The following is a 21,096-nucleotide window of genomic DNA, read 5'->3' as shown; positions in this document are numbered from 1 at the left end:
ATAGCCTTGTTTACGACTAAAATCTACATTTAATTCTTCAGTCACCCTAGTCATGAGCTCTTGGACTGTCATGGATGGTGTTTTTCTCACCTCATCTGCAAACAACCTGGTGGCTAGTTTTGATGTCATGTTTCTATTATGGAAGACACGTCCACAGGTATGCTCCTTGCTAAGTGTCTTGATCTGGAAAGTGTTATCACCTTGCATTTTTGAGCCAAAAATTTGCCATTCACAGCCTCTACATTTCACCCGTACCCTATATGTGTCATTTTTTATGAACTGGACATCCCTTCCCTCCATAATGGCTTGGATTCTAACAACCAACCTAAAAATAACAACTGATGAAAACCTCTGGCCTACCTTAAATCTTGGACTTCTCATTTCAGTTTTCTCATTAAAAACTGAAAAGTTAGGCTTCTTATTCCTCTTAGGACCATCTTCATTTTCGGATTCACTCTCACTCTTCAAATCTGTAGAACAATCTGTTTCATATTCTGACTGCATATCCTCCACATTAACCATGTCAGGCTCATCACAAACATTTACTTCATCAACAGTTTCTCCTTTCCTACCTGCTCTCTTCTTTCTTGTGTCTTTGCTGGTAGAAGGTCCAACTTCAGGAGCTCCTTTATGTACACCAAACTGTTGTCCAATCTTCAAGGCTTCATCAAATAAAACATCCTCCTCAACTTGCCCCGTATAATCTGGATCATCGAACTTGTCATCAGCCTGCACATCAGTCTCATTAGCCTGCATATCATTATCAGTTGCCATTTGTGATTCTTCCCCTGCATTATCTCCCTTGTTGTCCTTCTCTTGTTGCAAATTAGGACTTTTGGAATCAAAATTCTCATGACTGTTTGCAGCAACTTCATTACTGTTGTCATCAGCCACATTTTTCCTTCTGTTGTCCACATCGTTGAAGTCAACTTCTTCCAGTATTGCTATGTCACTGTCCATTTTAGATGTTTCTTTCTCTTTTGTAGCCTGCTTGGTAGAAGTGTTGTGGCCTGCAGGCATGTCTCCATTATCTATTTTTTGAGTTTGAAGCCTCACTGGATTATCATCAGTTTCAACTCGTAGATAAACCTCTGCCACTCTATTGGGTGGCAATGTGTTTACAAGTAGATCACAATCCCAATCACACATGCAAAAATATAGTCCAGTCTCAAGCGGCATACCAGGAATCCTACCATACCACCCAAAACGAGTATCTTTCGGGTATCCTAGTCTTACTGCACATTCATCAAGCACCTGTAGTGACCATTTTTCAGCATTACAGTTGTCTATATAGTCTACCCTTCCCCCCACGTATTCTTTGCTGGGAGAGCTTCTGAACTCACCCTGATGGTGTATCGCCAAAGAAAATGGGTCGGGCCAAATGTCATTTGAACCACACTCTGGTTAAATAAAAAAAATCATTAATAATTAATCCATTAATTATTTACAAAATTTTTAGCATTTGGGACCACAATGTCTTCAACAGAAGGAACATTAGGGTTCCCACAATACTCACTTTTCAGTAAATTATGTAGACCCACTAACAGTACCATCGAAAATATATAATGCCTTGGACATGCATTCCACAACCATCCAAAACCTTAACTTTTCAACAATCCCTACGGTTTTAAAACGTTTTTCTACTGCTACCCCAAATTCTTACCCAAATTTCGATTCTTAAATTCAATTAAAGTACACAAAAAGTTGTAAAATATTTTTCTCATACCAGTACTTGTCTTCTCTTTTGCTTTTTGTTGTTTCGCTGCGGATCCGGACGCTTTTTCTCTCACATTGACTCGCTTCCTTCCCATTCTTGCAATCTTCAGTGTTTTTCAGCAACAATCATTCGGATTTTTACACACTTTGGTTTTTCCCCTCCTCTCTATTTTTTCGTCCAAGACAGAGGAAAGAAATGACCACTATCTGGGTTTTTCCCTCCTTTGCAATTTTTTTCCTTTGTTTGTCCTTAATTTACGACCCAAATTTACGTTTATGTCCTTGTCATTTTCAGTAACAATATTCCCCCATCTTCATTAACGGAGAGTGTTTGCCACGCTCTTTGACCACCAACGGCATTCAGGATTCTGTCAACAATTTTCCTTAATTGGGAGCAAATTAAAAGTTTAGGGATTTAAGTGTCCCACTTTGAAGTTTAGGGACTTAAGTGGGTTATCGTCTAAAGTTTGAGGGGATAAAGTGGAATTAACCCTAAATTTTTCTAGAACTATACTGGTGGAGATGATGGAGGTAAAAGTGGAGTGGGTAGTTGCAAACCTCCCTCTTCTCTTTGCTCTCACTGGTGAATCTTTTTGGCAAATTCTTCGATTTTGTTTCTGGCATTTAGAGATATAATCGAATGATATTGAAGTCCCAACCATAATTGCAGGTGGTGAACGGTCAAGAATGCTTCAATAAGGTATAAGAGAGGAGAAGGGAAGAAGAAAATACAATTTAAAATGAAAAAGATATTAAAATATTTTTAAAATATACATATTTTAATGTAAAACTCATTTCACATAAGTTTTTATCAAAGCGTAATAATACCTTCCACCAAAGCCCAGACTAAATTTTTAAAAATGAATTCATTTACAATTCCGATTGCCAGACTTGAACCAAACACCCTGTTAGTCTTTTTGCCGGTAGGATGTGCATGTCATTTGAAGAAATGAAAGGGAAATTGGCACATATTTGCTGTTTCTATTTGATTAAGAAAATTGGACTACCATAAGAGGCGGGAGTTGGAGACTGAAGCAATTCAATGTTCGCGGGACAATGTGATAAAATTGTATTCTTGGAGGAGGTTTTTTTGAATTAACCTTTTTCTTTTTGAAGATAAGTAAATGAGCAAAAGAAAGATTATTGAGGAAGATACAAAATCGACTCAATAGAAGACCAACTTAAGAGATAGTAAGAAAGAATAAATTTCACAAATTCAATTTTGGGATGTATTAGGGAAATATTTTAATAAGGGAAAATGACCTATTTCATCCCTTGCATTTCACAAAAATATTCTTTTCGTCCCTCACTTTTAAAACGAAGCAATTTGGTCCCTGACATTTAAAAATTAAACCTATTACATCCCTGAACCTAATTGTCAATTTGAATCAAACCATCCAATAACCCAGTAATAAATTTCGGAGATAGAATTGATAGATCATATTCACATGACATTTATTGAACCAAAAAAATTAAAAAGTATAACATAAAAGGTCATTCTTTGTCTTGGAATAATAGGATTTCTTTTTTGGGTAAGTCTTTTAATGTACCGTTAGTATATACGCTTGTGAGTCTACATGTATATCATAAATACAAAATTTGGTGTTTAAATTTAAATTGAAATGATATGGCAGGTACATAAACCCATCAGTGTATTATGTAGGAAAGATTAATTCTTCTTTTTTATGTTATAATTTTTTATTTTTTATTTTTGGTTTCATTAAATTTCACGTGAATATCAAGTTGAGTTAGTCAAGTGATCTACCAATTATACCCCCAAATTTGTAATTAGGTTGATAGATGGTTTGATTCATATTGAAAATTGGGTTCAGGGATGTAATAGCTTCAGTTTTTAAATGTTAATGATGAAATTGCTTCATTTTAAAAGTGAGGGACGAAAAGAATAATTTTGTGAAATGTGAGGGATGAAACCGGTCATTTTCCCTTAATAATAATCAAGATATTTACTAGCCCATGCTAAAATAATACGGAGGTTGACCTAAAACTCAAGGAGTTGATATTTTAGTTTCATGCAATTTTAAGGCTGAAAGGTAATTGCCCTACACCAATCCAAATGACTTTTTAAATATGTACTTACCTGCTAACTGCTTTTGTCCAAAGCTTCACAAATCAACAAAATTCCTTGCAACCTGCTAAACCTCATCATGTTATTATATCGTCTTTGTCACACTAAAAATTGATTTTGACCAAATATTGAGTATAATTGTCATATATGCTAGAGAGATTTTCAAAATTATCTATTGAATTGTTTACTTCTTGCAAACAACATATGCAGATGCATGAGAACAAGTCAGCACCAACAATAAAAATAAGATAGGCAATCTAACCAACATATTCATAATTATCAATGTATATCATTCCATATTTTTGAATGCTTCAGTCCTTCTAATTTCTTTGGAAAAACTGAGTTTTGATCTTCTCAAGTGTTGTGACGGCATCTTTTATGTTGATCCTGTTCTCTGGGACATCTGAAGTGCATCTTAAAGCAAGCTGCAAGATAGATGATACACAAGCTTTGTTTTCCTCGGCTTGTTTGTCCTCTAGATGAAGTAATTTCACATCGATAACTTGATCTACAAAACCTGGCAATAATTCTTCGATCCAACGCCTAATGCTTAGCTCTTCCTTGAACATCTCATCCTTTGGTCGCTTTCCAGTGAATGCTTCAATCATGGTAATGCCAAAACTGTATACATCGCACCTAGTTGACACTAGTCCTTCTAGTCCATGCTCTGCCATGAATATTGAAATTCACATTAACATTGCTACAGCGAAAAAAAATAGTTGTTTTAAAAAGATTATAATGTTTTCATATTCAAAATAAAAGTGTTATAGCATATTTCATCTTAAATTTGGTTTGGCCAATGAGTGCCAGGGACACTTACCAAGATAATTTTGACGAGAGTAAAACTAATTTAAGAAAGTCTCTAAGTGCAGGTAAATAATATATCTAAATGTGTGTATTCACATAATTAGTTAGATGTTTTTAAGTGTTTTAATGAGTTTTATGAAAGCACCTACCAGATTGTTTTACCAAAAGACAAAACTTAAAGGCTCCATATGAATTAGGTGTTTTTGCAGTGTTTTTAAAAAATTTTATTGTAGCAGTGTATATATAAAAAAAACTTTTATTGTAGATTGTTAGGTATTTTTGAGGTAATTTTGGAGGTGTTCCTAGAGATGTATTTTTAGATGCTTTTAGAATTTATAATTTTTAGGATATTTTTAAAAAATAAAACCCCCACCACCACCACCCACCGTCACCGCCACCGCCACCAACCCCTTCTCCTCTCTCCTCCCTCTCCGTCTTCCTCCACTTTCTTCCTCCTCCTCTCTCCTCCTCTTCTTGCCCTTCCCGTGCCACCCCTTGCTGTTCCCTTCCTTCCTACCTCCCAAATTTGGCCACAACCTCGTCATAGCCTCTAGTCGTGACCAGATCGTGCATCTGGTTATGGCTAGATTAAGGGGAGGGGAGTGGAGGGGACGAAAGGGAAAAGGGAGAAGGTGGATGGCAGGGAGAAAAGAGCAGGGAGGGGGTAGGGGTGGTGGTGGAGTGTGGTAAGTGGTAGTGGTTGTGGATCGAAGAAGAAGATGTGAAAGGGTTTGTTTTTTATTTTTTTTATTTCTTTGGTATTTATATAAGATTATTATTTATACACTAAAAGTGTATATATTATTAATTTTAGATGAATGACCAATAACAAAATTTGGATTTAAACTCCAAGTTTTATACATGTGTCATGAATCAAATGATAATAGGGTATTTGCACACAATTTATTCAAGAATAGATCACTATGAAATCTATATAATATGTTTCTATATTTTGTAAGGTATATAATTCTCTCATAAGAGAATTGTATTCAAAGTGCTCATTAATTATTTTATCCACCATGGGTATCCTTTGAGATCTATATTTCCGGCTAAAATCTGGGCTCAAAGATACTCCATCATTGAGAGAATTTAATCCAGATCTCTCAGTCTATTGGCAATCTTTTTTTTCCCAATAATGGGGAAAGATTTTCTATTTCATCCTTTTTGAATAAATCATATAATAATTCTTCAACCTTATCGTAAATATTATACTTCAATGTATATAAGATTTACTCATTTTTATGAGTTGTATTTGAGATTGTGTGTATTTTTAGAATTGATTTTATAATGTTGCTATAGACTACAAATACAAAAACAGTTTTTGAAAAAATTTCCAAACCAATAAAAAGCCAAAATTGTAGGTTTACAGCCAAGAATAATAACCTGGAGCGATGTACCCAATTGTGGCCAGAGTGTTTGTTTGAACACGGCTTTCTTCATCTCCCAGCAATTTAGCAATCCCAAAGTCACTAACATGACCTACCATATCTTCATCTAGTAAAATGTTGCTAGGTTTCAAATCGCAATGAATTATTGGAAATGAATACCCATAATGAAGATATTCCAACCCGTGAGCCACATCAATCATGATGTCCAATCTTTGCATGATACTCAGGACATGGTGGCCAAGATGAAGCCATTTCTCCAGACTTCCATTAGGCATGAATTCTAGTATCAAAGCTTTAAAGTCTTGATTAGAGCAAGCACTGATTACTTTGATCAAATTTCTGTGACGAAGGCGGCATAAGACTTCACATTCTGTGTCAAAAGCTTTCAATATGCCCTCAAGCTGCATATCAAATACCTTTATAGCCCAAATCATCCCATTTGCAGACACCCCTTTGTAAACTGAACCAAACGTCCCAGATCCAAGCAAGTTATTCTCGCTGAAACCATTTGTTATTCGTTGAAGTTCATGGTAGGGAACCCTTTGATGTGTTGTTTCTGGAAAAATATCATGAACGGGAGCCATAGTTTTATTTCTTGTCAACCTTTTCAGCAACAAAAGTGAAACGGCCAAGGCTAGGACAGCAGATCCTGTTGGCAGGCACACAAGCAAGAGCATCTTTTTCTTTGATCTGTGTTGAGAAGTTTGACAAGGTTGGAACCAAGGAGTACCACATAATGCTTCATTAGCAAGAAAGGATAGGAGTGTGAAGTTCTTAAAAGGTCCTCCTTGAGGAATCGGTCCTTGTAGATTGTTGAAGGAAACATTCAAATACTGAAGATCCAAGAGTGCCTCCAGTGATTTAGGTATCGTACCAGTTAAACTGTTGAATGACAGATCCAAGTACTGCAAAACAAACATATTCTTGATGGACTCTGGAATTAACCCTTGTAGGTTATTATGCCCTAAGGAAAGTGCCTGTAAATTCTGTAGCGCCCCAATTGTGCTAGGAATATCAGCAGATAACTGATTAACTGATAGGTTCAGTTTGATCAATGCCTTCATACCTCCAACTTGGGAGGACAAAGACCCATTGAGATAATTCATGGACAAGTCAAGCTCCAACAGATCCTTAAGGCTCCACAAGCTTGATGGTACGCTAGATGTTAGATTGTTGGAGTTTAAATAAAGATATCTCAATGAAGAAATGCTCCCTATGCAATTGGGCACTTTGCCAGATAGCCTATTTCTTGCCAAAATTAAGTATGCTAAGTTGGGAATATGACAAAACTCACTTGGAATTGGTCCATGTATCTTGTTATCTTCAAGACTTATCCACTGAAGTTTTAGTAAACCTGAGATGGAACTTGGGGTTGTTCCTGTCAAGCCATTGCTTGCTATGTTCAAATACGCCAAGTTGCTCAAGTTGCCTAGTGACCTTGGAATTTCACCTCCAATTCCACAATAAGACACATCAATTGATTCAAGAGAGTTGGAAAGATTTCCAATAGACACTGGAAGATTTCCATTCAGTGGATTTTCGTCTAGCGACAACCTAATCAAAGACCTGCAATTTCCTATAGAATTGAAGAAGGTCATATCTCTAGATAGAGTAAAATTGTTTTCCGAAAGATCCAAGGCTTCTAGGAATGTTAGGCTGCCAAGAGAGTCAGGAATTGCACCAAAAAATTCATTTACTGTCAAGTCTAGACTCATCAATTTGGAGGCATTGGAGAGTGTTGGTAGTATAATTCCAGTGAATTTGTTGCTCCCAAGATTAAGCACCTCAAGATTGGGTAAATTAACACCTAAAGTGGAAGGAAGAATGCCCGAAAAATCATTATCTGGTATGCACAATGCCCCAAGAGTTGAAATGTTGAATAGCTCATGTGGGATAGGATTTCTTAACCTATTTTTGCCCAAGTATAGTACCTCCAATTTGTGTAGGTTACCAATCTCACGAGGTATAACACCTGATCAAAAACCAACTAGGCAACAAGTCAAATGAGAAGAAAAACCAATTCCATTGAGGAACACATGCATATTAATAATACGCATACACATGTATATACACACACATATATGAATGGGCTGAAATTGTTTCATGAAAAGAAGCTAGTTAGGGTTGTCGGGCCTTTAAGTTTTGGTCAGCTAACTTATGTAAAAACAAACATATAATTCGGCTGGAAAAAAAGGGGAGAAATTTTCTGGACATAAAGAGAAGGAATTTGGATAAAAAAAAAAGGGGAGATATTAGAAGTAGAGAAGGTCATGTAGTCTGGTACGAACCAAAAAGTTAAAGGAAGCCTAGTCTTACAGGGACTGTACTTGTGTGACATCTATAAATATACCTAATGGTTAGACCTTAAGCCGTTTTCTTCTTACAAAATTCAGAAAAATGTGAGAAAGAGAGAGAAAAGGTGAGAACGTAAAATCTCTATTTCTTGGAAAATTAGGAAGAACTATGAATTTATGGATTAAATTCTAGGGGAGCCATGTGAGGGTCATAAACTTGTCCTGATAATGTGGTTTATAGATGTTATGTGATTAAAGAATTTGGATTATTCTCACTTTACACCCTTAAATTATATCATTACTATCAATTTACTTTACCCCTATAGGTAATTCAAATCGGTATGTTAACAAGTTTTGGATAAAAATATCCTTTATTTTATCGCATTACTATATTGTTATTACCACTTTGTCCCTTTAAATTATAGTGATACAATTGCTTTACTGCCTAACATTATTTTTTGGGTATTTTATCCCATCATCAACCTAATTAGTATGTTCAAAAAACTTTTAATGGATTTACCTTTTTTATTATAATCAAAAGTAAAAAAATTGGAATGGTTATTTTTTCTTTTTCTTTTTCTTCACTCTAAGAGTTCCAAAAACATAAAAATAAAAGGATTTTCCCAAATTTCTTTTTTTTTCACACTTATTAATACTTGGAAAAGAAAAAGAGATAGGAGAGAAAGAGATAGAAAATTAGATTTTGCAAAAAAAAAAAAAACAAAATAAGAAGAATCTAATGTTATTGTATTACTTTAATATCATCAAGATTAGGATTAGAATTGAGTGATAAATAGGAAAGTAAAATAATTAAAATATCGAATTCTTTCTTATTTGTATTTTTTAAAAAAAGAATTGGGCTCTCTCTCTCTCTCTCTCTTCCCCTATCTTTCTATTTTTTTAATATTGATAAGATTTTTTCTTGATACTAAAAAGGAAAAGAGCCACACTAAATTTTTTATTACAAAAAGAGAAGGGTACTTTCTTTTAGAGTTTTTTTAACTTGCTAAACTAGTTTAATGGTGGGATAAATTGTCTAAAAAATAACTTTATGGGGTAAACTGATAATAAGACTATAGTTTATGAGGATAAAGTGATAATAATTTTAAGCCCAAACATGTCTTTTCAGTTGAATTAATAAACTCCGTTAAGTTTGACTGGGGGCAAAGTAACTAAAAAGTAATATTATGGAGAAAATTAATGCTGGAACCAAATGTTATACATCTATATAATTGTTTTATTTGACTATTTCTCTATGGCTGGTGATATTGCCAAAAAAATAATCTTTCTGCTAAAGCAATATGTGCTCATACGCTAAGTTTATTATCAACCAGTCAACTCCATATATTTGTATGGAATTTACTAGGGTCTATGAAGCACTAATTACTACTCTTCTTCTCTAATAAATTTTTCTCTGTCTCACCACACACATTGACACACATTGATTCATTAATTACTTTCATGATTTACTCGTTTAGTTTCTGTCTTAACCTTTTTTTGTATAATAATGCTTTTGCTTAAACGCACTTTGTTTTGCATTCTGATACTTTTATTTAAAAATTTATTTTTGCAAGTGCAACATGATTTAATTCCAACAAATTTTGGTTTAAAATGATTGCTATGATGATATCATTGTAACTCAATGCTTCGATATATATTTCATTTAGTTTTGGCATGCAACATACTTTATTTATTTGAATTCTACTTGTTTATCGTGTGCTTTGGTAGCTGATCTTGTTAAGAACTTTACCATCCTTTCCTCTTTTATAATTGTCATGCAGGTTTCGACTTCCTATCAAGCATTAGTATTCGCTAATAACTAGATGAGAGTAAGTTTAAATTGCATTAGATTGTATATCCTATGTATATAGGGAAAGTAAGGCTAGTATTACTTGTTTGAGTCAAATTATGTTTTATTTGCAAAAGGACAGCATATTGAGAAAAAAATTAGTATATAAAAAAATATTAAAATCAAAATCAAGTTTGTAAATCATAAAATAATAGATCAATTAATCTAACATAGAGAGTTAGAGAAGAAGTTGATGATAATAAGGGTAAGATTGAGAGACCCTAACCCTAAAAACTTATTTATAGAGAGAAAAGAAGAGTAATTAATGTATAATGAGCCTTAGGAAAATCAGTGAGCATAATTGACTGATTGAGGGTATTCTTCGCATTTGAGAAAAATTATTGCACTGCCAAGAGGATTATCACTCTGATAATATCACTTAGCTGCTTTCTATCCTCTCCATTTTTCCATAAAAAACACAAATATTTATTTATGCATCTACTTCCCTCTCTATCTTCTCTAGATCAATAAAATACTATATAAGTTTGTGTAAATTTGACTTTTTTAATTTAGTGAAGTAAATCTTTTCTTTGTCCTTGTATTCCTTCTTCAAACTAATAAAATTTTTATCTGTATAATATTTTTATTGTCAACAAAAAGTTTAGAAGCATTAAGTTGTTTATGTTAGCAATTACTACTCTTAACTATTAATAGTTTAAGAATTCTTTTCCCATGATTTTATCGAGACAACTCAGAAGTACCGCTTATTTAGTTTAAATAAAGATTAAAGTAATTTACTGTAGAAATAGAAGGAAGTTTGTATGCGTACTTCAATTCAGGTAAGTAATAAATATAAATCAATTTATAATATATTTATGATGTCACAAGGCAATTGTGGTCTAATTATAGTTCGGCCAACGAGTGAATAGTGACCCTTAACCTAATAATTTGTTTTTGGGTTATGGTTGGGTTTCAAAATCTTGATTTAAACAGCGTATGACAGCATAAGAGAACATCACTAAGTATCTCGTTGTTACCTGTGAGATTAGCATCCTCTATGCCTAGGACCTCCAAATTAGTATTATTGCCAATTTCTGCTGGGATTTGACCTGCAGAGCAGATCAATCATGATATTTACATAATTGCTTAAAAAAGTATACATGTATATATGCAGGCAATTGTTTTAAGAAAAATATCTTAAGCTACTGAGAAGGGTTGTAAGTAGTTAGCAAAATAAAATGATTTACATGTGTTCCTGGAATAATTTAAGTTCAGATTTATGTATGTAACTGAGAACAGGGGAAGTATTTATGGACTGTTTTGATTATTAAGCTAACGAAGCTAATTCTAAGATATAATTTGGTCAGGCGGGTCCACCACGAGAAAGGCATATACTTCATATAATGACATCCATACATTTTATTAAATTTAACTTATGGCCAATCTTGGTTGTAACTTGTTTGGAACCATCACAGCTATAGTGATCATGCCAAACCGTGGTCCATCTTCTAGTTATTATATCGCGTGAGTTAATAGTGATCCTACTACATCGTGTCTTAGGCACAGTTTTGTGGACTGACTGAATTTAAATAACGAGATGCGTATTACTTTAAAATATGATTCAAAATAGATCTAATAACAGATCCCATAACCTATATATAGAGGAAACAGGTGAATTACACATTATTTTCCTGTGATTTAACACTATTTTACTTGAACATAAATCTCTTATAGATCGAATTAAAGTGTCATAGTGACAGATCTCTTCTCCTATAACAAAATTGATTAAAATGTCAAAAGTATCTCAATGTGAAAATGGAAATTACTTATTAACGATAAGAAATTTATGTATCGATTTTGAAAATCATAAGAGAGTTTTGTGAAAAAAAGATAAACAATGGGAGGCCAAGTTGTAATGCATACTACACTTATAATCATGGCCATTTCAATAATTTTAGTTTCTAAACAAAGGTAATTTTGACATTTAAACTAGTTCCAAATCATGGGAAAGTTGTATATATTTGAAGTCACAAGAGAGTTATGTTAGAAAGCACTAAATTAGAATGGGATAAATTGCAATTTTTCCGGAAGAAATAGTGACTCAAAATCAAGGAATTACTATCTAATTGTACCTTGAATATCGTTTTCTCCTAGAGCTAGCCCCCAAAGCGTAGTTAGATTCCAAATTTCTTTTGGAATATTTCCTGCCAGATTATTGTATGACAAGGACAAGATTTGAAGCCTCGGACAACCTCCAATACCAGCTGGAACTTCGCCGTTAAACTCGTTCCTCGACAGATAAAGCCCTACGAGTTGTGGGAGATGATCGCAGATACGTACTGGAAGGTAACCGGATAAGGTATTATTCGTAAACCGAAAGTGCTGCAATGACGAGAGGTTAAATAAAGACCGAGGCAAGGAGCCATCAAGTCTATTGCTTTGCATGTCAAGGTCCTCCAAGTTCTGTAAAGCACTCCAGTCTTGAGGCAGATTTCCAGTTATGAGGTTCAGACCCAACCTTATGGTCTCTAACGTTGTTGCATTAGACAGCGTTGGTGGCAATGAACCTGAAATTCTGTTACTATGGAACGAAAGATAACGAAGTCGAGATAAAGCTCCCAACCATGATGGAAATTCACCATCAAAGCTATTGAATGCCAAGTTGAAGTACTTGAGTCGACGCAAATGAACCAGCTGAGTTGGAAGATTTCCATGGAAGCTATTGTTTTGAAGGTTCAGCCAGACTAAGAATGAGAGATTCCCCAACTGTGGAGGTATGGTTCCGACTAAGCCCATTGTAGGCAGTTGTATGGCAGCGACTCTTCGATGGCGAGTGTTACAAGTGATTCCTATCCAGTTGCAAACAGAGGTAGAAGTGGACCAATTGATTGGAAGGATGTTCTGGGGATCGGAAATGGTGGCCTTGAGGGCAAGAAGAGCATCTAGATCATTATCACGGCTGTTGTTATGGGCAACAACGTTGGTGATACTTGAGGAAGCTGTGCCTAGGCTTGCAACCAAGGTTACAAGGAAGAGGAAATAAGCTTTCTCCATATTTAATTTCTTTTCCAGAATGTGGACATATACTTGTATTGCCATAGGGAACATATATAAATAGATTCAAGTACAACAACCCTATTTTAGTATTATTATTATATTGGTCTTTGGAGAAGAGGACCTTGTGATAGTGAGGTCAGTTGGGGTTTGCCTACTAGTCACCGAAGAATAATATAGAATGATGGTGGTAATGTAGACCTTGCAAATGTGACCTATCAGCTTGTATAATAGGGTAAACTATCTAAGGAGAATTTAAACCATTCTTATCGTCAACTTTTGAGGGGCCAACCCTAACTCTTCATTATCCCCTCAAAAATAAATAGCGCCAAATTTTAATTCTTCATTCTATTTCTACATTAAAGCTGACAAATCTGAAGGCAATTTGATGAATCTAAATATGGAAATAGACAAAATAAAATAAAATTTAATAATTTTTATTATTGACGAGCCAAGTTAAGACTTCAAATAGATGAGGGGCCAAAAATTGATAATAAAAATAGTTTAGATGCTCCCTAGATAGTTTACTCTATATATTAACCTTTCATACAACTACCTTATAGAAAGCTCTTGACATGAACGAATTTCTGAGTCATGGAATACGAGATATGGAGCAACTTCACAGCCACATATGAGACGTGTGGGGATTTGAGTATACCTGCATGTAATTTTAACAACCCAATTTTAGTCATCTTTTATTTGAGGATTTAATGTGAGCTAAAATCTTTTTTAGGTTCAAGGAATAGGGGAAAGATGACTAGATTAGCTTTTTTCTTCGTTGCTTCTTGATTGAAGAGAAGCATTCTAGAAGCCAGAGAGACATACACAGAGCTAGAAAATTCATCTTATAGTGGCGAACTTGAATATACCTAAACTTATATGTTTAAGATAAAACATTTTAAAGTTTCTGCTGTACTGAAATTTTCTAATTTTACAAGGGATAAAAATTGAATTTTCTAAAATTTGGGGGAGGGAAGGAGCCCCTTGCTATCCCCCTTGGTTTCGTCCCTGGAGAGGGAGAAGTTGAGGAACTTAAGCTTTTATTAGAGATAGATGATTTAATATGTGTTGGTACTGTTTGTGTTACATAAAATAATGGAGGCATTTTTGGATGCTGGATTGGATTTTTGCCTTGGGTAGGTAAATTGGGGTTTTTTTTGGTTACTCAAAATAGTTAGATAGGAGGAGTGTAAGTGTGATCCTTAAAACTTTGGGAGAGGTAGCCGTAATTATGATAAACCGCTGGGGAGGAATGTAAGATTAGCTCAGAGACCTTGCATCTTTTTTCCTTTTTTATTTTAAAAGAAGCTCCAAGCCTTACACTGGAGAAAGGGGAAGGGAAAGGACTTGAAATTTGAACTAAGAATCTCATGATCACCTAGCTACCGTCTATATTGGAGACTTAGTAATATTTTTTAAAAGGTGCCCAGAGATGTTCGAAAATTTTGAAGGAGCTATATTTCTAAGCATATTACAATCCAAACGTTCAGTTCTTGATTGATTGTACATTCGAACCTTTTAGTTTTACCAACTATTAGCTAGATGAATTGAGAGGGTATGTGCAAAAAATTAGTTACATGTTTACCAAATTAGCAAGGTTGTGCAGATATTTTTACTTATTGTGTATATGTTGAATTTCATAGCATTCTTATTTTTAAACTATATAGTACGTGCATATTGAATCACTAAATTAATTTTTTTTTCTTTCGAAGGTTATGACATACATGATTGTTAGGCTTGGACAAGTTTCTTGTACTGAACCGGATGGTGAGAAAGAGAGTGCCTCTTTTTGACCCAGAAAACTACCCAGAGAATAAAACAAAAAAACTGAAAATCAAGAGAGAAAGCGGAGAGAAAGACCTCTAGTTTTGTTACTTTGTGCTGGTTGGGGGGTGGGGGGGGGGTTTAGTGGGGGCATTTCGATTTTACAGATGTGACAATGAACAGTTAAATAGGAGAAAAGTTGAAGTCTAGTCAATAGTACGTATCATCTTTTCTCCAAAGAAGAGACTTGGACACGAAGTTATCTTTTAGATACACTACGTGTAATGTATATACGCAGATGAAGAGTGTCTTTGGACAGAAGTTTATTTGAAATATCATTTAGAATAACTATTATAGCAGTGAAATAAAAAAAATGGTAAGAAAAATAATTTTTCAGTTTGAAAAATGTATTAGTGATACAAGTAAATAAGTTTTGTGCAAATAATACCATTCCAAACACATCTGAAATTATAGGCAAACATGCATATATATATATATATATACATATATATAAAACACTAAAGGTGGGCATTGATCAAGACCATCCTATGGGACATTTGAATGATCTAACCCGCATCTTACGAATTAGTCATTTTCTAACCTTTAACTGCCTACATATCAACTCGTACCAGATGTGATTGGATACCTGCTAGAAGAGAATCAGATTTGTAGGCATGTGCCCCGCCATTCTCATTATTTAATTTTTTTGAAATAATGTATACTAATTTATTTTTATATTATGCATATTCAACATCTATTTTATCCAAAAAAAAAAAGGTCTAATGCTAAGAAACAAACAGACGAAGAGAATACAAGAAAAAGAAAGTAGAGAGGGTTGGGTTGGGTAGTAAGTAGGGAGGGATTGTAAATAGGTGGACTTGAATGTAATCCCACCTATTTACAAAAAAAAAAGAATACAAGAAAAAGAAAAAAAGAACAAAACTAATGAATTTGTTATAAGCATTGCCCTTTTTCATATATATATTCTACATCAATTAATTTTTTTAAAAAAATATAAGATCATAATCTTTACAAATGAATCTTATAAACAAATTATAGATATCATATTTGGGATACAATTTGCTCAATAGAATTACTTAGTTAGCTCTAAAACTAATATTTTGTATATCGATATAATAATTAACAATTTTAAAAATATATGCATGGCGAGTTGGATACTCATAGGTCTTTAATCCTCTGGCCCTAACCCGCCCCGCATATAAAAGGTACTCGATCCTCTTTTAACTCGATCAAATAATATAGATCGGGTATCCTATTTTTTTTGGAATGGATTGAACCGAATCCCATGGGATTTCAAATCAGCAGGTGTTTTTGTCTACCCTTATTATGTATAATAAAATATATATAAATTAATAATCTTTAGATCATACAAATTCTATTAATCTAAAGAGGCATTAACTAATCGATAAATTAATAATTTATTAATGTATCAAGTGTACTTACAAATTAGAGAAACACTCATTTAATCAGCCAAAATTTTATTTTATTTTATAAAAATATGAATTATTCTATTAATAAAAAGTGGCTAAATGTTTAAGGAATTTAAAGTAATCATTCTTCATAATTTCTTATTGCAATATGAGAATTCAAGTCCAGCAATTGCAGCTGCAATAAGAAAAATTAGGGATAAGATTCAAGCAGATTTAAATTTTAAGAAAAACAAACAATAATAGACTCATATTTTAGGATAATATGATATATAATTTTAGTGAATTATTAATTTATGATATGAATAGGACCAATGAGTTGTGTAAAGTTTTTTAAAAAATTATTATCTCATTATTTTATCAAAATTATTAATTTAGGTTATTTGCCCAAGTCAAAATTGGAAAAAAATTATTATTTAATAGAGGTTATAAATTTATCAAGTACTAATTTATAGAGATTTTGCTATATATATATATGTATGTATGTGTGTGTATACATACATGCATACATATATATATGCGCGCGCGCGTGCGCACACAGAGATATATAGTATCTTTCCCCCCAAAACCCACAAAGAAAATACTTTGTTGCTAATGAAAAAATATTGAGGGGTTTTTCGAAATAGAGCCTAGATATTTCATTTTTTCTTTTCTATTTAGTCCAACCAAACCAATCATAAATTATTCAAACTAATATTAATCCCCAAAATGGATCAAATTGAATTTCACACTCCAAAATTTTGGTTGATTCAATGAATCTTTCTCGGGTGAAATGGAGAATATCTCAATCAAAGGAGAAATGGGGAAATCCCATAGGACCTAATATGCCTGACAAGTCGCACTGTACGTCAATCCAAGTTGCATCTTACTCTCTAGGACTCTGGAAAGGTACATTTGGAAATGAAAGAAAAAAGAACAAAATACTATATTTCACTTTGATGTGGGGAATATTTGAATTGTGTCCTTTCACTCATTCCACCTAAATTGCATTGATTGATCCTAAAGATTTCATTTCAATTGAAATTTGGTTATTCTCCATATACGAGAATCCCCTCTAAGCATCCATGACTGAATGGTTAAAGCACCCAACTCATAACTGGCGAATTCATAGGTTCAATTCCTACTGGATGCACGCCAAGAGGACCTAGGTCTATTGGAATTAGTTCTGTATCAATGGAATGTCATCATTCATACATAATGAATTGGTATATTCATATCATAATATATATATATATATATATATATATATATGAACAGTAAGAACTAGCATTCTTATCGAGACTAAAACTCATAGGGAAGAAAATAGATTTATGGATGGAATCAAATATGCAGTATTTACAAACAAAAATATTCGGTTATTGAAGAAAATCAATATACTTTTAATGTCAAATTGGGATCAACTGGGACAGAAAATGAAGCATTGGATCGAACTTTTCTTTGGTGTCAAGGTAATAACTATAGTGATGTATGCAATTGAGACATCCAAATAGATCAGTAGACTTGAACCTTGTTCCTATATGACCTGATCAATTCGATCAAGCAGTTACCATCTATGTACAATCCGCACTAGATCTAACCAAACAAGAGGGGTTTTATTGATTAAATAGAGCTTTTTATAAAAAATTTTAAATTGGATAAGATATTAAAATAAATAGAATAAAGTTCTATTAGTATAGAAAGTATTTGCACAATATTTAATCTACAAAAATATATATCCTATCATCCGAGAAATTGAGTGATTTCTTCTCTCTTCGAACTTTGAAATGAAAGTATGGATAAATATTGTCAAAGGGCGAGTGTTCTGAATCACTTACTGAAGTTCATTTTTCAAAAACATCATTGGAAAAAAGTTTATTCATTTTTCATTTCTCTTCCATGTTTCTCTCAATTTCAATTGTTTATTCATTCAATTCACAGTTAAAAAGAGACAGAGATGGAAGGGCTTATATTCGAATCCCCACCGAAATTCATAGAAGTATGACATATGAAATATAGCTTTATTTCATATATATATCTATATATATTTATATATCTAGTTAATATCTAATATCACATATACATGGCTTTATTCCATAATGTAAACCAAGCACCCATCCTAGATTCAATCGAATTGGAGAATTGATTATCGAAACATCTACAAGGGTTTACTTATTTATAGTCATTCAATTACATATACATAACATATCTGAACCAACCCATTTTTATGAATTCTGTTTTTTGTAGGCTTTTTTCAACAATTTTTGATATCTAGTGGACCTCTCAGTTGTCTTTCCCACGAGCCTCTTGAATCGTCTCCTTTCCTATTTCATTTTTTACTTGCTTTATAATACTTTGCTTAATACTTTTCTCCGTTTCATAATGCTACACACGTATACATATGAATGTATACACACATATATGTGCGTATGTTATACACATCTAATTGTATAAAAGCGGGAGTTGGATAATGAACAGTCAATTTTTTGTCAAGCGGTTATAAGGTAATTTTCAAGAACTTTGAGGGCAAATTTGTTGGCTTTTGTTGACTTTTGGGCAACTTTTGTTGGCTTTTGGGCAAATAACATCTATGCTTTTACAGTTCCGTAACATGATTCAAGTGAAATGACATCGATGCTTTGCACTGGTTAAACACTGAAATCATTTTGAAAAGGGTAGGTTTATAATTTCATGAATAATTTATGTGGTAGTGGAACTGAAATAGGTAATGTAGCATCACCTCCGGCCATAAAAAACACGGTCTCTTGGCTGAAATTTCGAATCTCTAAATGAAAGTGTATGTCGGCCCCGTTTGCTATATGAATTTTTTAGGTGTTTGTCTAAAATTTTACCGTAGTTTACTATAGAAATTGTAGGAAAAATTTTTGAAATGTATGGTTTAAAAATTTCGAAAATTTTTTGTGATATTAGTGAAATTAAAGTTGTTAAAAAATTTATAGCTGACAAACTAGGCCAAAAATTTATTTGCCAAATAGGGTTTTAAGGAAAAATTAAAGGCCCCATTCGGCAAATAAGTTTTTTGGGTATTTGTCTAAAATTTTACTGTAACTTACTGTAGAAGTTGCACGAAAATTTTTTGAAGTGTGTACATATTTGGGTATTTCGAAATGTATAGTTTAAAGATTTTGAGAAATTTTTTGCGATTAATGTAGATATGTATAGTTTAAAGACTTTGAGGAATTTTTTTTGGATTATTGTAGATAAAATTATTAAAAAATTTACTGAAGACACACTTGGCCAAAAATTTGTTTGACAAACAGACCCAAAGATTGACCTGATGGTGCAAAGTTGCAACTTTACAACTAACAGGGTATCTCAAGATCTTCAATAAACTAATTTTATGTTGTACATTTTAAAAAGAGACAATTTATGTGATTTAATGTTATCATATACTTTTTTATTTAGGCTCTTTAAGTTGGAATGATGAATTTTAGTGATATTTTTTTATTTTTTAAACAAAATTTAAAAGTTAGTCTTGTATTTTTAGTAGAAAGTTAATTTTGTGGTTAATTATTTGCTTTTGAAGTATTCTATAAATGTACAATTATTGAGGAAACAATTAATAAATGATTGTTGGCTTAACATGAAATAAAATTTGTTAAGTGTCCTGTAAATACACAATTATTGAGGAATAAATTATTATTGGCTTTAGTGACTTTAAAAAATGGATTTTATTACTGTGACATGAAATAAATTGTTTGGAAAAAAATGAATGCCTATATTGCAAAAAAATGAAATAAAATAGTGCTCTGTAAAATTGTTGAATGCATTGATTATTTAGCATGTTCAGCAGTAGCTTTTGACTGCACGATTCCCAAAAATTAAACATCAGTAAAAAAAATAAGAAAAGAAGTCCAACATTATTATCACAATTAACCAAAATCGGTTAAGGTGTCATGGACTAAAAATGGTTTCTAATCCTACTACTTTTTAAAACATACAATTATAAAGATATATTAGTCTATATATCCATATTACTCTATATAATTATTACAAACTTTTAATGCCCTTGTTTTTATTCTTATTCTTTTCGTTCTATAAAAAAGAATAATTAGTATGTTATTTACTAATAGTTCGGACATCCAATAACAATTGCAGGAAAATCGCTTGACAAAAAAGCACTGTTCATGGGGCAACTCTCACTTTTATATTGTTAGATAGATATCCATATTTAATGTAGATATATAATTATTATAAAATTTTTCCTAATGGCTCTAAATTTAATGTATATATATTCATTTTTCCTAATGGCTCTAAATTGCTCTAAATTGAAAAACAATGTTGTATGCTATTTTTTTATTATTCTTTTAGTCAAACATGCAACATTAATTAGATTGTTTCTTACATTAAAAAAATTAAAGTATTGTAAATTTAAAAAACAATGTAATAATACATGGCTCTTAATGTGGATTAATGATCTAATATGAGTGAGCAACATTTTACAAAAATATGAAAGAAAAATAATTGTTGTGATTATATTGATTAAATGTTTTAATTTGTGCAAAAAAAGGAAATAGGCCTATATTTATGAAACTTAGTGAGTAATAGAGATATACATAAATATAGACGGGTATCTTTATAATTACCTCACTCAGACCACATAATTTATAGAAATCATACCACACAAAATGTCGACACTGCATTATCTCAATTATAGTACTTTATTAACCATTATATTACAAAATATCCTCCATACTACACAAACTATTAACACTATATTCACCCAACCAATTTACCACACTATTATTTTATA

General features: G+C 32.7%; 1 protein-coding gene across 1 annotated transcript; it reads right to left on the bottom strand.

Annotated features, from left to right (window-relative positions):
- Window positions 1–4,122: 4,122 nt before the first annotated feature.
- On the bottom strand, window positions 4,123–13,134 carry LOC113752106 (probable LRR receptor-like serine/threonine-protein kinase At3g47570). The gene is made up of 4 exons (XM_027296244.1): window positions 12,213–13,134; window positions 11,118–11,189; window positions 5,993–7,969; window positions 4,123–4,469 (listed from the first exon to the last, which is right to left on the bottom strand). The coding sequence occupies exons 1-4, from the start codon at window positions 13,132–13,134 to the stop codon at window positions 4,123–4,125; spliced, it is 3,318 nt and encodes a 1,105-aa protein (XP_027152045.1).
- Between the last annotated feature and the right edge of the window lie 7,962 nt (window positions 13,135–21,096).

Source organism: Coffea eugenioides, chromosome 11, assembly GCF_003713205.1.
Source record: "Coffea eugenioides isolate CCC68of chromosome 11, Ceug_1.0, whole genome shotgun sequence".
Classification (NCBI taxonomy): Eukaryota; Viridiplantae; Streptophyta; class Magnoliopsida; order Gentianales; family Rubiaceae; genus Coffea; species Coffea eugenioides.
The sequence above is the reverse complement of the archived record's forward strand: the minus strand, read 5'-3'. Positions and strand labels throughout refer to the sequence as shown.

Bases quoted from the DNA above. Each gene is read 5' to 3' on its own strand.
- LOC113752106 (XM_027296244.1), bottom strand. From the start codon at position 13,134: ATGGAGAAAGCTTATTTCCTCTTCCTTGTAACCTTGGTTGCAAGCCTA. The intron at 11,190-12,212 runs GTACAATTAGAT...TCTGCTCTGCAG, and splicing joins AGGAGAAAACGATATTCAAG to GTCAAATCCCAGCAGAAATT. The intron at 4,470-5,992 runs GTTATTATTCTT...TATTCATGGCAG, and splicing joins AATTGGGTACATCGCTCCAG to AGCATGGACTAGAAGGACTA.